General features: G+C 41.9%; 1 protein-coding gene across 16 annotated transcripts in view; it reads right to left on the bottom strand.

Moving 5' to 3' along the window:
- The window catches only part of ABI2 (abl interactor 2), a 108,975-nt gene that overhangs the window by 61,681 nt on the left and 28,451 nt on the right, over positions 1–18,843 (bottom strand). For 15 of the 16 annotated variants that reach the window (XM_074967973.1, XM_074967974.1, XM_074967975.1 and 12 more), the window contains exon 2: positions 2,194–2,361. In XM_074967973.1, coding sequence (XP_074824074.1) covers positions 2,194–2,361 — 168 coding nt within the window. Of the gene's footprint in view, positions 1–2,193; positions 2,362–6,946; positions 7,054–18,843 lie in introns of those variants that run through there. The other variant, XM_074967981.1, reaches the window with a different exon arrangement.

The raw sequence follows: 18,843 nt of genomic DNA, 5'->3' as shown, positions 1-18,843 counted from the left end.
GATCACAGGAAGCCTGTGGTAGAAGAAATGGAACCCAGACTTTCCAGCTTTTAGCTTCACTCTTAACCACAGGACTTGCAAGATTTGTCACCTACTAGACCGAAGACTAAACCTGCTACCTGGGGTGAAAAATACCTGGCTGCCATACCCCTTGCAATTTAAAGCACTGTTCTCTGCATACTATTTAATGACAACTTATCTAACTACTTTCTGTTTAGTACATTTAAGAAAGTGGAACCTACTATGTCTCACCTTTGTTACTTTCTTTCCCTCCCTGGTTTCACTCCTCTCTTTTCTTTCCTATAATAGACAATGGCTCATTTTTTCTTGTTCTGTCTTCAGTGTCCGCTTCCATTTTAACTTCTCGCCATCCATCCCTTCTTCTCCCCTATCTCCCTATCTCTACTTTGTTTCCTTTCTTCTCCCACTCTTCCTCCTGTCAAATAATCTCTCTGAATACCACACTAACTTATTTTAACTTGAATCACTCTCTCCTTCACCCAATCCCATCACATCCAAGACAGGAAATTTATCAAACTCCTAATAGCCTGAGAACTATGACTATTGGTCAATAATTGATACAAAATATAGTGCCCACCATTGTCCAGCAGAAATGCTTAGGTGAGAAGCCAACCACTCCTCCCCCAGCTACTGGGAAAGCAAGGATGCTGGAAATCCTGCCAGGGTGTTGTCCCAATATCCTGCTCAAATGGTGTCACATCCTTTTCTATCAATCACAAGCCAGTAGGTCTCTGATAAACCTGTAGCATGGACTCAACCCATTCTGGTGGCTGGAAGGCAGAAGCAGCATTTTTGTCAGTTTCACTATAGCCCACTAGTTCTGAATAGCAGCAGGTTTTATTCTGCTGCCAACAAAGCTACAAGCTACTTGCAGATTTAAGACTTTGTTGGACAGAGGGGGAAAGTGATGCATGTTTGTGAGATAATCTTCATAAGCACAAGGGCTAAACACAAGATTTTTTAAAATAAAAGTTGAGAGCCTCTAGAAGTTGATGATACTCAACCTGGGAAAGCTTCACAATCTAGTGGCTTTCTCAAGTCCTGCTTAACCACAAGGTCTGTGTCACGTATGAGTCCAACTGTACTTTCACATGTTTCGAAACCAGAAGAAACACTTTATTTCATGTCATTTGAATTATATGTAAATAAATATATAACTGATGTCTTGACCAAGCAACATCTTACTTTGACAACACTTCTGGAAAAGCAGGCAGATCTCAAGATTCCTCTCCCCCATAGAAAGTTATATGATCTTTCTATCATCCGCAACACTAAGTGTTGACCTGAATTGCCTTTGTAAACAACACTAAAATGCCAAGCACATGTAGACTTGCAGGAGGAAAAGGGAAACCTGAAAGAGAGGATACTAACAGGAACCTAGAGCTGTGCACATTTCACAGGAAAATACTCTACTCTGAGTGCTTTTCAGCATCAACTCCTGTACTTCATTTTGTAAATAAGTAAATCGATTATTTTCAAATACCTGGTTTTACATTTTACTTTATAGCTTAATTGTATAATTATTTGAATTTACCATGTGCCATAATCAATGTCAAGAGAAAACTAAATTAAAACACAGTAAGTTTAAAATGGACAACAGGAAATGCTACTTTACTCATTAACAGGTAGAAACTACTGTTACAAACAACAAGATTCAACACAGAACAGAAAAAACAGCATCTGTATTTACACTAGCTAAATATAAATTACAGGGACTATCAAACCTCATGCTTCAGGGTATCTGTAAATTAATTACCAAATAGGGGCTGGAGAGATGTGTCTCAAGGCATAGCATTATCCATTTTGCCAAATGCCTTATGGGATTGTTTGCCTTCATCTGAAATATGGACTAGACACCACTGACAGCCAGCCACGCTGGGACAGTCCAATGATCTATCTAATATGCTATTCTATATAAATTTCTTAAGATAAAAAATTAAACAAAATGTATAAAGGCAAAAAAATCTGATAAACATTAATAATACATTAATATAATAATTATCTAAGTCAAACATGTGAGTCAGGTGCAGTAGGATGCCCAGCTGTTTTAATGCCAACAGTCTTTTCTTATCCACACTATGCAGCATAACATCAGATAAACCAAACCCTTGTTGTATCTCCTGTACGATTTCAGTAACACATACGGGATGATATAAGTAAAAACTGTCTCACTTGTGAAATATGGTTGATTGAAGATTCCATGCGCCGAAGCTGGGATGCCTGGATATCCAGCATTTGGAGAACATTGTTGGCCAAAGTGTTGATCAGATAAGCTACACTTGCTAAGGACTGGGTTGTGTAGGCTTTGGTTTCTTCTAAGGCTCGCTGTTTATCTGCTGACTAAAAGCAGAAAAAAATCCATTTATTAAAGGAACTGACAGACATGAAGATTTGCCATATGAATTGCATTTGCATCCCTCTAAAGGATGGGAATTTCTACAATTCTACAAAATCAAGTCTAACTCATTATATATTAAAATTACTATTTTTCTTCACCTAAAATTCTTAATTACCCAAAAAAGATTAAGTAACGGTTCTAGTCAGAGTTTCCTGTTTTTGCAATGAAAGGAAAATTTTTGAAGCTGTTATATATGATCCTGTCCCAAGAAACCATTAAAAATACACTAGTACTACTACGAATGCTTAGTTCTTATACATGGGCTTGGCAGGATTCGGTTTAAATTGATATATGTCAGCAAATGTCAATTTCAGCTGATACACTGAAATGGACAAGAACATATCCATCAGCAAGAGTCATCACAAGTGCAGCCACCACCCTTCCCCTCTACGCACCTTGCGCCTCCAGGGATCGGGCGTCACTAGCCCTGCAGCAGCACAGAAAGCCCTCTGAAGCCCCACTGTCATGGGAGCGACTGAGCAGGGCTGTGACAGCAGAGCTGCAGAGGGTTCCCTGCACAGCCACAGGGCTGATGATACTGAATCACTGCAAGTCCAAGTTGCAGGGGAAGCTATGGTCCTGGCAGGGCAGGGCAGAGATCCCCACCAGGGCTGTGAGGAGGAGGATGGTTGCAGGGGAGGTCACCCGGCTGCTGAATGGTCTCCCTGGTGTCTAGGAGTTTGTCCTCCTGGCAGTCCTGGCCAGGGGCATTTGCTCTGCCCGGCCAGGACTGCAGCCTTCCCTGCACTTTGTGCCTGAAGGGTGTTGCAGTGCAGGGAGCCCTCTGCAACCCCTGCTGGAAACTCCCTGCAGTTCTAATGCCACCACTGCCCTAACTCCCACCCTTAATTTCCTGCAACTGTGAAAATTAAAATTGTTAAAAATCAGGGGAAATTTTTAAATAAAAATCAACATCAATCATCAAAATTGCAACAAAATAAAAATCGAATTCTGCCATGCCTACTTCTAAAGTGCTTTTCATCAGTAGATCTCAAAGCACTCACTGGTACTTAAAACATAAAATTTCCGCAATATTTTTAAATTCATGATTGTTCATTTATCCATTTACACATGCAAAATGCTCATTACAGAATTCCAATACTGCTTGCTCAACTTTGTGTGCTTTATTTAGATCTTGCAGTAAATGCCTGAAATAATCTGCCAAACAGAATATTCAGTGGTTCCAATTATTCAGACCTCAATGGGCTTTAAAAATGGGCTTCAAAATGGAAATGAGTTTTCACAATGGATGAACTGTAATTGTTTTCCTAAAATGGTAGCAAAAAATTACCATACTAGAAAAATCACTTTAAAATGATTAAATTAGTAGTAGTACATTTTGTAAAAAACCTTAATATTCCTACAAGTTTGAATACAGGCAGTCGGACACATCTGGTTCCTGAAAATCGCGTCTTAAGTCGAAACGTTGTAACTTGATTTTTCCATAGGAACAATGTCTGATCGAGCGGCGCAAAGTCAAAACTGATGTCAAAGTCAAAACTGACATCGGAAAGTCGAAACAGGATGTTAATTTACAAACGTCGTAAGTGCCATTCGTCGTAACTTGAATGTTGTAAAGTCGAGGACTGCCAGTACTCTTCACTCTCCCTTTTTAATCAGTCCTCACTTTGTTCAACTTTCAGACAACTGGACATGAAAATCTGACACTAAAAATATTTAGGATACCAAACCAGCAGATTGCCGTTTTAAAATATTAACACAGGCAGACATTTTAGAACAGATTTAGAATTAATAACTTGCTAAGAACTCAGCCCTCAAGGTTCTGCTTTTCTCCTGGAACAGCAGAGGACATCACAAAAACCTAAATTAGTTCAAGGAATACAGTTAAAAGCATTGTTTAAGAAATGAGAAATGTCAACTGTTGCAAGAGAAACGAATCAGATTCTGAACTCTAATCTTTCATGTTAACATATGCCAAATGATAACAGCCTTTGATTAGACAATGCCTATTCTCACAGCACAGCCACAAAAATAGCTCTCAGTACAGGTATCTTGGTTCTACTATGATTTCAAGTTATTTCCCTTTGTTCGTGCATCAATATCAGAAGGTAACTGAGAACCAGGACACGGTCTACATTTGTTTCGACAGCATCCAGCACAAAAGATCCCTCATTCTGATCAGAGCCTCTGGGCACTACAGTGCTATAAATATTAAATACTACTAAAATAATTGACTGCTGCCACAGAAGATAAAATACAGAATATTGTACTTCTGTGTTTCATTTCTTCCTCCCCCGACAGAGTTTCACAAATGGCCTAGTCTCCATGCCCCAATACCAAGCTATATGTAGAATCTAAAGAAGTTTCGCTGCTCACTCTATGTATTTTTCACATAGGTTAATCTTAAAAATTTGATATGTGCCTTTGTTATGGAGATACTAGCCGAATGATTCAGATTCTTATAACCCTACCAACTTGGTCAATGATCTACTTGAATGCAAATATTTTGTGAAACACTGAATGCAAACCTTGTCTCTCTACTCTAGGAATAATTATTCCCAGGGACTGAAAAATTTTCCTAACACCCAGTAGCCTGAGGACTAAATTTGCTAGCCTTCACGAAAAATACCTATGTCAACATACATACAATATTTCACTCTGTCACCATCCATCCCCAAAAATCAACATAATACATCCTCCTCCCAATCTTAGCAGGTTCCTCTTTGCCCACATACCCAACAATGGCTGTCTACATAGCTCCCTTCTTTCTCCCAGCCTGCTTCCTAGGAAAAGGGATGTCAGCTGCTGCTCAATCACACCAATGACTGTTTCCCAGCTCATGGTCAAAAGGGAGAAAACACTGGCCAGACAGTTTTTTGCCCATCCAGCAGCCCCCAGCAATGGCAGTAATTGACTAATATTTGACAACTACTATGAAAACAAGGTGGGGTCCCTATGCAGAAAAACACCTTGGCAAAATGCCCTCTTCCCAACTTCCCCTCCATTATGACCAGCAGATGGGAAGTGGGTAGAATGCTGTCTCTGGACCCCACTTAGGGCTTTTCATATCCTTTGGCTAGTGTAAGTCTGATGTACTTGAAGATCCACATCAACCCACCCCAAGAGAAAAGGACAGGACAGGAAAGGGAGAGAGATCTGTCTTCTTTCCCCTTTACAAAGCCTCTTGGCTGCTATGGAGAACCACCTTCTTCCCTACTCCATTTCCCTGTGAATGACATCGGCTCAGTTTTCCCAAGCACATGAAGCATTACAACTGATAAACAACCAGAAAATTTCACAACTCAAAAGGCTTGAGAATGGCAACAGTGAAATGGTCTGTAATCCTATTAGTTTTATTCTGCAGCATCTTGGGAATTCTATGAACAGAACCAAAAATGCCAATTTGAATCTACACAGAGATCGTTCTGGCCAGCTGACATTAGAAATCTCCGAATGCAACAAGGATTTTCAACCATTTCACAATCATTAGCAGGCAAACTTTTTCAGAACAAGAGACAGGCAATTTATTGTTTTAAAAACAGCACAGCCTGTGCTATGACTCTGTTGTAAAAAGAAAAATGCATTAATCTATTTTATATTCAGAGCCAGCCCCTCAGTTGCTGTAGACTGATGTAGCTCCAGTGAAGTCAGAACTATGCCAATCCATACCAATTGAGGATCTGGAGCTTAGGACTTGTCTTCATTCAAGTTCTGCAACTAACCCAATCCCCTCCACGCACAAAAATCTGTAGCTTGAGTTAAATGGTGCTTTAAACTCAAGCTAGATGGCCCGTAGAGGGAGTCAGTGCTGAAGCTCAAGTGCTGGTGACTCTGAAGTAACGTAGTAGTGATGCAACAGACCAAATTACAACAAAGTCATCATCTGCTAATTCAATTACTCTGCAGTTGAGATGTTTCAGTGTGATCCCTCTCACTAAGGACTTGTCTAGCCTTAAAACACCACAGCGGCATGGCCACAGCGATAGCGCTTCGGCATAGGTAGTGTCTACAGCGACAGGAGTGATTTTCCCGTTGGTGTAGGTAATCCATCTCCACACCCTGTACGACGTAGTTATGCCAACTTAATTTTCTAGTGTAGACCAGACTTAAGTGGAGTAACTCAAGGCTGATCTACACTGAAAAGTGACACTGGCATTGCTACGTCTCTCAGGTGCAGATAAGCCGACCTAAGCTATGGCTACACTAGAGAGCTTACAATGACGCAGCTGCACCGATGCAGCTGTGCCGCTGTAAGCTCTCTAGTGTAGCTGCTCTAAGCCAATGAGAGAGCACTTTCCCATCCACTTAATTAATCCACCCTCAACGACCAGCAGTAGCTATCTTGGCAGGGGAAGCTCTCTCACGACATAGCACTGTCCATACTGGTGCTTAGGTCCATGTAACTAATGTCACTCGGGGGTGGCTTATTCACATCCCTGAGCGACCTAAATTATACCAATATAAGTGGTAGAGTAGACATAACCTAAGTCCCTGTGTAGACGGTATTAGGTCAGTGATCCATGGAAGAATTCTTCCATCAAACTAGCTAACACCTTTTAGGATTACCTATGCCGACGGAAGAATCCCTCCTGTTGATGTAGGCAGCATCTACACTGAAGCATTACAGCGGCACAGCATCTTATATGTAGACAACCTCAGTGAGCAAACAGTTGCAATGAAAATAACTCCTCAACACTGAAATAAAGAAAGCATTTACACATTTTATATTAACATTATCTTGTGACCACTTTAAGCACAGAAACTTTGTAATATAATACATGCATTTTTGCAGGCCATCTGTTAATCACAGTATTTTACTCAGACCCTGAAATTCTTTGAAAGAAAGCTGCACATATTTTGTTTGGCATAGGAACCTGAAAGCTCAAAATTTTCACATGTACAGTATAACCTGCAAAATGTGCTGCATGTGGAAGTTAATTAAAATTGGCATTTGAGCTTACTATTGTCAGCCATCTCTTTGAAAAGCGCTATTAATGACAACATTCCAGAATAACTCAATTTACATCTCTCTAATATTTTGTAGGTAAATTTGGGTTTCATGAAAGTGATAGAAGCTAGCAGCTTTAGGCGTGGGCGAAGTATACCGTGAATCAGCCCTCCAGAAGTTTCCCCACACAGCTATATTAAGTACACCTCCATCCTAACCTCAGATTTGTAATGATGAAAAATGGAGAATAGAATGAAACCTAGCCATCTTTTACCTCTAAACACAGTAGTCTTTAAACTCAGATCTCCAGAAGAAAAGGCTATATCTATATCTAATTGTCATGCAACCTTTTCTCCCTTACATCACAGAAATCTAGGACTGAAAGGGACCTCGATAGGTCATCTAGTCCAGTCCTCTGCACTAAGTATTATCTAGACCTGTGGTTTTCAACCTTTTTTTCATTTGCAGTCCCCTAAAACATTTCAAATTGAGGTGCAGACCACTTTGGAAATTCAATCTGTTGTCCGCAGACTCCTGCCATAGAAGTTTTAGACTGAAAACTGACTGAAAAGAATTCAGCTATAAATACTGCATGTGCTCAGCACAGCATTTGACACAGCATGAGAAAGGGCACTAAACTGTGGGCTTCTCTGGTAATGACAACAACGCTTTCAGGTTTTGACCTGTAGGTGGGGCATTCGCATACTTTTCATTGACCAGAAAAACAGAATGCCTTTGGTGGGATCTGAAACTTTATTTTCAGTCACCTTTTGTGGACCCCTTATACATAGCCTGCAGATCCCCAGGGCTTCACAGACTAAAAACTACTGTTCTAGACTATCCCTGACAGGTGTTTGTTTAACCTGTTCTTTACAGCCTCCAGTGATGGGGATTCCACAACATCCCTAGGTAATTTGTTGCAGTGCTTAATTACCCTTACAGTTTTTCCTAATATATTAACTTAATATAGATATTATATGTGAGGAAGTTTTTCCTAATATATAACTTAAGTCTCCCTTGCTGCTATGTAAGTCCATTACTTCTTGTCCTATCCTCCAGGGTTAAGGAGAACTATGTACTTGAAGACTATGTCTCCCTCCCCCAATCTTCTCTTCTCCAGACCTCCTATTGACAATTTAAAAACTGTATTAACTGTTGCCACCATGCTTAAACCTGTCAATTGACTTAAAACAACAAATGTTCCCTCATAATTTGCAGTATCACCTAGGTATCCTATATATAAATATAGAGATTATGCCAAAAACATAAAGTCACATTACTAAGCTATCAGTCAAAAGCAAAGTTTAAGCACAGTCACTCTTACCAAATCATTTCTGATTTTTTTAATCTAAAACCAGATTGATAACTCTGAAGATTGAGGTCCACTGTTTATCCATAAATACGTCAGGTACACAGTCTCCACTAATATACTTCAAACCTGACGTAGAGGTACCACCTCAAGGGTAAAATGGTAATTTAACCTCTGTGCTCACCCAAATCCTTTACTCCTCTACCAAGACTGCTAACAAAGGCACTGACCTAGCTAGATTCAAACTGAATACAAAACAACGTTACATATATTTTTATTTGTGAGGGGCAATACACACAGGGCTCTAGTATAAACCAGCACAATGGGGATTCTTTATTTAGAGTGCAGGCCGATTACCTGTAGCTCTCTGGTTCTCAGACTGAGAAACACAGTTTAGGCAAACTGAGTTGTGACACTAACAAGCATATGTCCTGGATTACGCATCCTGGGATGCACTGTATACACTGCAACTCTATACACTGCAACTCTCCCTCATTTAAACTAAAGTAAAAAACAAAAAACAATTAAACTTTATCCTATTTGTGAAAATGATGTACACCTATTAGGGCTGTCAATTGCAGTTTAATGCCTGCGAATAACTGAAAACAAAATTAACACATTAATGCATTTATCGCATACCTCTGGGCCGGGAGGGTGGCATCAGCAGTGAGGGAGCTGAAGCCCCGCGCTCTGAGCCCCGAGCTTCTATTTGAAAATATAGAAAACATCCAAAAATATTTAAATAAATGGCATTCTATTATTGTTTAACAGTGTAATTAATCACAACATTTTTAATCTCACAATTGATCGCGATTAATTTTTTTTAATCGCTTGACAGCCATAATAAAAATCACAAATGTCCATATCACTCTGTGAAGTCTTCTCCTTTATCATCTTGTTCCACATTTTTTTCCAGAAGCAAAATGACACTGATGACCCTGAGCAACTAGTGGTGTCAATATGAAGCTTTAGTTGGAAGTCAGAGTTTCCTTATACCATGTCAAGTGGTTTGGGTATTGCTAAAGCAGTTGGTGCTAAGTGTCACGTATCAAGTGTCACGTACCAAAGATCTTTAGTAAACCTATGTTCACATTGTGACCATTTCCAAGGTTTGAGGCTGTCTTCAGTTGAAAAATCTGTGCGCGCCTTGTACTGTAACGCACCACTTTACTAATGCTGTCTTTGAATAGTGCTGTAACTTGCAACTTTCACAATACATTTAACAGCATCAGGAAAATTTGACTGTCCATTCAAGTGTTTTATTTTTGTCCAGAATCAATCTGTCATCTTGATCAATCATTACCTGGACAGAGATGTTGCAACACTGATTTCAGTCAGTGATTGTGTGAAATATTCTTGTCTGTGTTATGTACATGCCTTTTTCAGCTATGCTGGAACTGTTCAGATATATATGTTCTGGAACCTTTAGGTTTTGTGGCATCTTCATGCTGGGAGAGTCAGTATCATGCAAAGTGGTCTTGCAGCAAGATCTATAGATTGCTCCTCTAGCTGGACAGGAGGAATGTTCTTCTTGAGAGTAGATACCACTGCAGTTCTGCCCATCTTAACAGTACATATCATGCTTTCAGCTGAGACCCATAGTCATGGCCTCATTTGTTACCTTTAAGGTTTTACCATTTAAATTGTGTTGGATTTCAGCCTAATACCTCAGTAACTGATGCTTGTAATTCTGACATTTCAAAAGTATAATGTTAAGTAGATGCTTGAGCATCACAGATGTGCTTCTCGTAAGGCTCATCTTCACAGCCTCAAAGAGGTGCAGTTTAGGACTATTTGATATCTTCTCTCTGCCAACATTAGCCAATTTACAGGTGACAGCCTATACAGATAGCGTATTTAGTGTCTATTCTGTTGGTTGCCTTACTTGACAGAATACACAAATGTCATATTCAGTGGCTTTCTAGGGAGTCAAAGTATTCACTGAATTTAGATGCCACTACATAGTTTTAAGGTTCAAGCAGAATGTAAGTGATGTCATGTACCTTATTCTTTTGCACAACACAATAGCATGGCTCACTTTCAGGCATCATTACCAAAAGAATATTAGGAAGTTTTCAACACATTTGATACACTCTCACATATGGGTATAATCAAATGTGGGTTCATAGTCTACCTCAAACCTTGAGAATGGTGAGAGCCAAATGAAACCATAAAACAAGGGGAAAAAATAACTTTATTATTCAATCTGGTGGTGGTGTTCCTCACAATAGAGAAGAAACAGGACTCAGATGTAATAAATGCAAAGGTGATTATTTAGGACACAGGCCCAGCAGCTCACTAGCTTTCTGCCAAAGTGAGGAACACAGTTCGTGCTATAGTATTATGACACTAGATTTGCATAAGATCTGGTCCAGCCTGATGACTATACAACATATCTATTATCAATCCCAAGTCACTCCATGCCCCAAAATAAGAGTTTGCAAAACTGTAATTTACTATGGAAAAACGCGAAGTTTTACAGTTAGTAACAACAGCACTAACGAAACAAAAAAAGTAGATGCTGTTGGCTGGATAGCTGAAGTGCAGAAAAAAGACAGGGGAAGGTGAGAGAAGACCAGACTAAGTGACCTCTCAAAGGAACAAGATAGCCATATCACTGACATTTGCCTATAAATAATGACAGGTGAAATGGCACATAACTCTCAAGAGCGGTGATGAAGCCTGTGAGCCATTGTGTAACAATCATGAGCAATTCCCTATAAAAAGAGGAAACAAAGGAGCAACTGAAATGTTGAAGGTAAAATAAGAGGTATATGATGAAATTAACACAATTTCACTTATACAGCTTAAAGAAACAAGACACGATAGCTCTATAAAAACTGATTCAGAGAGGATTTAAAATAAGATGGAACACATCTTTGAGGTTGACCAAGAATGGCAATGACAAGGACAAGTAAAGCTGCACAAGTATGAATGACAAAGATGAATATATAAAGAAAGCTCTTATCAGTAGATGCACAAAACCACCAAGAGAGATCACAGAGGCCTATCAATGGAAATGTTGAAATTAGATAAAACTCTGGTAAATAATGGATTTTGCAGCCATGGTCACTTCCTACCCAAACTTAATTTTTGTGATGATTCAATCACTGGACATTTTCACAGTAAAGTTAGTCTGAGGTTAATCCAGCCGGAAACTCTGGGCTTGTAAACTGCTAAAAACAAACTGTCACCTCTGAGTGCCTGATGCTAGCAGCAGTCTCAAATTAAATTTGAAAACATTTGCTTAAATATATTTTATAGTTGATACAGGCAAGAACAGCTTTTGCAAGGTTATCTGTCAGGTTGTTGCAGTGCACAAAACAAGTGTAGTTTCTCTCTCTGGAGTTTTGGGAAACTTGAAAGGTATTAATGTACAACTAACCGCAGCTAACAATAACCAACATATTTCTTACAAAGAATCACAAATGTAAATTCTCTAATTCAAGTCAACACATTTCACAAGTGTCATTATAGGCATTATAAAGTGCAGTATGTTAGCACAATAATATTTAGATGTCATGAGTAGAAGCAGAAGTTCAACAGGTCAATATGGGATTAATTCCATTCACAAATGAAGTGTCTGGAATCTGATAATCCCTTTTTCCAACACATACAATGACCTTCCATTAAATCCTACAGCCATGTTAAAAACACGATTTTTAGTAGTGAAACAACAAAACCCATATTTTCTCAACCAAACACTGCAAAATCCTTAAGTGAACCCCTCAAAAGAATCTGCAATGAATCAGACTGAGAAGCTATTACTTTCTCTTCATTACTGCAAAAGGAAGTCCCACTTGTGGCTTCTGTTAAGCCCTGGCAAGCAGAATTCAGATTTTTACAGAAGTTTCAAGACATATGTAGTGTTCTAGCAGCAGGGTTCCCCTCCGTCTGGGTCCGTGGGAGGCCCCGAGTCAGGGCGGTGCAACAGGAGTCTGGGGCTTGGGCCTGTGGTCAGGAACAAGCAGCAAACACAATCAGGGAGCCCGAACCCTTAGTCAGGGCTGGGCAACAAGTGCCAATATCTCCAGGACTGGCTCTAGGCACCAGTAAAGCAAGCACGTGCTTGGGGCGGCACATTTCCAGGGGCGGCACAATCCGGTCATCCTTTTTTTCGGGGCAGTTGCGCTCTCGGAGCTGCGCCACTTTGACAGGGCAAGGGCGCCACGCCCCCAGCCGCAGCAGGAAGGGGAAGCCCCAGCCCCAGGATGCTGAGTTGCCAGGGCCCAGCCGCCACCTGGGGAGGAGAGGGCGAGTCCTGCTGGGGAGCCAGGGCTGCACCACCTCATCTGCGCACTGGCTGCTGCGCTGCCTTGTGCCGCCCCTTATATCGGGGCTTCTCTGCGCGGCCGGACGGGGGAGGGGGGAAAGCCCCTGCAGGCGCTGGGAGAAGGTGACATCACTCCCTCTGCTTCCAGCGCCGCCTGCAAGCCCCAGCCCCACCTGAGCTTGGGGCAGCAAATTTTTTGCTTGGGGAGGCAAAAAACCTAGAGCCGGCCCTGAATATCTCGGGCCTGTAACCAGGGTGGAGCAGCAAGGGGTTCGCACATCCTATCTCCTGCGGATGGCCGACAAACGCTGACTCCGTGGCCGAGAGAGGGGGAGACTGCCACCCCAGGATTAGGGTGGCAGGGGGGAGCAGGCCCATCCACTCCACTGCTTCCCGGCCCAGGGCCCTGCCAGTGGCAGACCAATCTGCCATTGCGTCAGCAAGGATCCTGACCGCAACATGCTGACCCAACTTCCAGCAGCGCTGCAGCCAGATTAGGGTCAGCTGCTCCGGGCCACTTCCGAACTCAACCTCAGGGCATACCTGGATCTGTAGGGGGCCCTCCAGATCATCTGGGTAGAAGGCCTGCGGTAGTCCTGGCCACTTCGCCGCGGTCGGGTCAGCAGGCGGCTCTGGGAAGTTCTCAGTTCCACAGGAGCCTGCGGCAGTCTCCCAGCTCGGGAGCAAGCAGGAGGCATCTGGCTCCTCCAGTGGCTGCCCTCCAGCTGAGCTCCCAGGCCCGCCTTTTATACTTCCTGTCCCGCCCACTGAATTCTGGTGGGAGGGGTGAGCACGGCCTGGCTCCACCAACCAGGGCTCAGTTAAGGGTTCCTCTCCCTCTGTGTCCGTGGGAGGCCACACTGCCTCGCTACAACATATTCAAGCCATCTACTAAGGAGAGGTTTCAGAGTAACAGCCGTGTTAGTCTGTATTCGCAAAAAGAAAAGGAGTACCTGTGGCACCTTAGAGACTAACCAATTTATTTGAGCATAAGCTTTCGTGAGCTACAGCTCACTTCATCGGATGCATACTGTGGAAAGTATAGAAGATCTTTTTGTACACACAAAGCATGAAAAAATGGGTGTTTACCACTACAGAAAGTTCTCTCTCCCCCCACCCCACTCTCCTGCTGGTAATAATCCAACAGGAGAATGGGTTTGGGGTCGGGGCGGGGGGGGGGGGGAGAAAACCTGGATTTGTGCTGGAAATGGCCCAACTTGATCATCATACACATTGTAAGGAGAGTGATCACTTTAGATAAGCTATTACCAGCAGGAGAGTGGGATGGGGGGGAGAGAAAACCTTCTGTAGTGGTAAACACCCATTTTTTCATGCTGTGTGTGTATAAAAAGATCTTCTATACTTTCCATAGTATGCATCCGATGAAGTGAGCTGTAGCTCATGAAAGCTTATGCTCAAATGAATTGGTTAGTCTCTAAAGTGCCACAAGTACTCCTTTTCTTTCTACTACGGAGGTTCAAACAAACTGCAATATTCAATAAGCCTACTTTATTAATACACTGAAATATGATGACAGGTTTCAGAGTAGCAGTTGTGTTAGTCTGTATCCGTAAAAAGAAAAGGAGGACTTGTGGCACCTTAGAGACTAACCAATTTATTAGAGCATAAGTTTTCGTGAGCTACAGCTCACTTCATCGGATGCATTCAGTGGAAAATATAGTGGGGAGATTTTATATACACAGAGAACAATGCCACATTGCTTTTTGGCTGTGTTTTTGGAAGAACGGTCAGGTCCTTACCCAGCCCTTTCATTTTTAAATGCTGACAAACTCCCTGGAATAAGTTACTAGATGCCTAATGAAAAAAATCTTTGAGTAGACAAGGCAATCTTTTTTAATATAATTGAATATTTTACTGAAGTTTCTTTTACTAGACACATGGTATTCATTAGCCCAACCATGTATTTTCTGAGGACCTTCCGTGAGCTACAGAAAATGACAATGAACAGAGAACTGAAAGTCACTAATTCACTAATTATACCAGGATAACCAGAAAATTAGATATTAGAGAAATTGGGGAGCAAATATTTAACAATCTTCCGTTTTAAACAGACCATTTTTATTAATGAGGTTTGCTCTGGAATTTCTCCCCCCCACACACATACATACCTACCTGATGTGTGTGTTAGAAGTCTCAAAGGTACCAAGGATCATCAGGAAGATAGGTAGCAAGCCAAGGTTGATTTGTATTGGCCAGCCACCTAAAATATCCCACATTACAAAGCATCTTCTCTGCCCAGTCAAAAGAGTGAGTAACCTTTTCTGCATTCAATGTCATCTGAAGCCCTCTCTCCTGCCAAGTCTCTATCAGAGAGCACCTAACTCACTGTTCATTCAAAAATACCACTTCTGTACTTTGATAGGTTAAGTATTGTGTATAAATATGAAGTCACTTGAGTCAAATACTGGTATTTTAAGATCCAATAAAGCTTAACAAAAAAGGGGAAACTAGGATTACTGTCAAAATATCATGCTTCTAAATATTCAAAAATTAACCCTAGAATCCCCTTTGTGCTAAGATTGATTGGCATCTTCCATAGCCATTAAATTTGCCCTAAAATATCAAGAATCATTGTATAACCTTGTAGATTTATGTGCTCATTTATTTTTCCAGGACAGAACACTTCACACTACCACAAACAAACAGAGATAAAACACATAAATTTAATTTTGCATAGCAGCTGATTTCATAGAACAAGAGTTCTCAAACTTCATTGCACCTTCTGACAACAAAATTTACTACACAACCCCGGGTGGGGGGGGGACCAAAGCCAAAGCCCAAGGGCTTCAGCCCCAGGTGGGGGGCCTGTAACCTGAGCCCCACCACCCAGCACTGCTCAGACTTTGGCTTCAGCCCTGGGTGGCGGGGCTCGGGCTTTGGCCCCAGCAAATCTAATGTCAGCCCTGGTGACCCCATTAAAATGGTGTTGCAACCCACTCTGGGGACGCGATCCACAGTTTGAGAGCTGCCGTCACAGAATGAACTATAGAAGCCACAAAAATATCAATCATCACATACACATGTACAAAGTTACTAATATCTTACATGATCAGAGAGATAAGTATGCAAATAAATGGAGAGAAACTTCTGTTATTTTCATGCTACACGAAAATATCTGCTTCAACTAACAATGTTAGGGTTATTAATTTAGAGCATACTCAAACCCTAAGGCGTGGTCTAGACTAAAAGGTTAGGTCAACCCAGCTAGATCGCTCAAAGGAGTGTGAAAAATCCACTGACCTAGCTACCACTTCTCAGAGAGCATACACCCTACATGATCTGTCGGACCTAACAGTCCTCCAGCAGCTGTCCGACAATTCCCCTGTCCCCGTGACAGTGGCCGCTCTGTTCACAATTTAGAACAACACTGCCCAGCTGCCTTACAATTCCCCTCCCCACTCCCTTAAACCCCTTAGCGTTTCTGAAAAGCCTTTTTCTGATCATCTTGGCACATCTACCAGCCTACTCTTGTTGTGTGCATCCGAATATGCCAGCTCCACAAACAGAGATCTACTCCATGTGAACCTCTTTGGAGCAGGCAACAAGCGTTGGACCTCTTCAGTCTCTGGGGAGAAGAGGCAGTGAAAGCACAGCTACTGACCAGCTGTAGAAACATCAATATCTACAAGCAGATTGCATGGGGGACGCTGGCAAAATGGCACAACAGAGACCAGCAACAGTGCCAGATGAATGTGAAGGAACTATGTCAGGCATATCAGAAGGTGAGGGAGGGCAACAAGAAATCTAGTGCTGTCCCACAGACAATGAACAGCATCCCATACCTGGCAAAAATCCCACCAGCACCCCTTATATGACTGGACACTTTAGAAGAGCCTGAGGCTGAGACCCCTGCCACAACAGTTGGGGGTACAACATGCCACAAGTCACAACCATTCCACAAGCCAGAAGCTGTTTGAAACTCCTCTGGAGTCGAGCCAGTTCTGTCAGGCAAGCACAGAGGAGCCTGTTAATGAAGGGGAAGGGAGCTCACGTAAGTTTATATATGTCATGAATTATTCCTCATAGTAAATTTTCCCATTTTTGTTGCCCAAAACCTCATCTACCTTTATCCCTCCCTCTTCCCAACTGTCCGCCACCCTTTTTTGCCATTTAAAAATGGCGCTCCTCCCATTCACAACTTTAGAGAAACAAAGGCATTGACTTTTGATTGAGTACTTTACCAGGTATAACGTGTTAGAAAATAAAATATTAGAGAATAAATTCAAAAAAGTAGTATGGCAGCTCGATTACACAATCCACATCAGATAAGCGTCCTGTGCTTGGGTGGAGGTAGAAGAAACAGTCAGCATCTGTTTGTCAATTCTTTGGTTTGTTGGGCCAGGCAGAAAAAGCCATGCAAATGTACTTTGTTTATATGAATAGGGATGTCCCTTTTGTCCTCTTGAGAACTCAATGAAACTTTCATTATGATACCGTACAATTCGCTCTCAAACATTTCTAGGGATGGCAGCCTTGTTTCTTCCCCCACGATAGGAGACCTTCCCACACCACTCTGCAACAAGTTCAGATGGCACCACTGTAGTAAAGAGGCTAGCACCTTTCAGCCACCAGTAGCAGCTGACTCCTTTATGCCTTTGTCACCCTCAGGAGTGAGATATCAGCCAAGATCACATCCGCCAGTGAAAATATTGCCATATTCATTGCACTTGTCCTATACCCATACCCAATTTTTAAAGCTTCCATGCAACAGAACACACACACACACACACCCTCACTGTGATAGGCTGTACTCACCATGGTTTGAGCTAAAGAATGGTGCTGCAATAACACTCACAAAAGCCAGAAGTGACAATTAGTATCTTATTAAAGGTATTTATGGGAAAAACGCAAGGGAGTTTTGAGACCTCTCTCTTTCCATAGTGACTGTAAATCTAATAGTTTGTCTGTCTGTTTTAATCAGTAGCATCCAGCATGGTAGCCTTGAAGGTTCCCTCTCCACCTTGCTTAATGTCTCCCAGTGCTCAGAAGAAGAAAGAAGAGGACTAGGGAGAATACATTCAGCAAGGCCCTCCAATCCTCTGTGGCCTCGGACCATGAACACAGCATTTGGAGGGACCATATGATTGGCCATGGAGAATGGACTAAGAATGGAGAGATCAGCTGTTGCAGTGAAGGGAAAAGGACCAAAACGGGAATCAGGAAATACACCAAGACATCATGGGTTTGCACAAGCAACAAACATAAATGTTGCAGAAGACTGCTGACATGTCTAAAGACCATCAACTACACAGCCTTTCCAATCCTTGGATAGCACAAGGGCAACTGCTTCTTACAACCCCTAACCCAACATGTGCCAACATCATGTACAATTCCTACCATATTACCAACATCAAACATGGTCAATTCCTACCATGTCAAACCGGGGGGAAATAAGGAGAACTACAGCTACACATAAACAGACCAATGAAAAAAACAGGCTCAGACAGCAACTTATGTACCTCTTAGACTGCTTTTACCCTGGGTTTTTTGCACTTCACTTTTGTTGACCACTTTTCACCAAACAAAGTTCTATTTTTGGAAACTGAAGGCCTATTACTGTCCAACAAATATAACAGAATTAATAGTGAGAGGCAATAAGCCCTCTCTCCCTGCCCCAATACCCAGGCTGTGTCCTCCAGAATCACTATCGGCATTTCAACATCATTAGTGGTAATAAGCCCATTGGGCAAGAATGTCCCGGCTTGCAGCTTTTTGAGAAGTCCTGTTTTCTGAAAGGTGAGAGCATCATGCAGCTTCACTGACTAGCCCACAACCATGTCCGTGATATGCTCCCAGTGATACCCCAGCGCTTGCATAACCATTGAGAAGTAGCCCTTTCTGTTGACATACTCAGTGGTAAGGTGGGCTGGCACCAGAATAGGAATGTGTGTACCATCTATCGCTCACCGCAG

The sequence above is a fragment of the Natator depressus genome, chromosome 11, assembly GCF_965152275.1.
Source record: "Natator depressus isolate rNatDep1 chromosome 11, rNatDep2.hap1, whole genome shotgun sequence".
Taxonomy (NCBI): domain Eukaryota; kingdom Metazoa; phylum Chordata; order Testudines; family Cheloniidae; genus Natator; species Natator depressus.
Note: the sequence above shows the minus strand (reverse complement) of the source record. Positions and strands in the feature narration are given on the sequence as shown.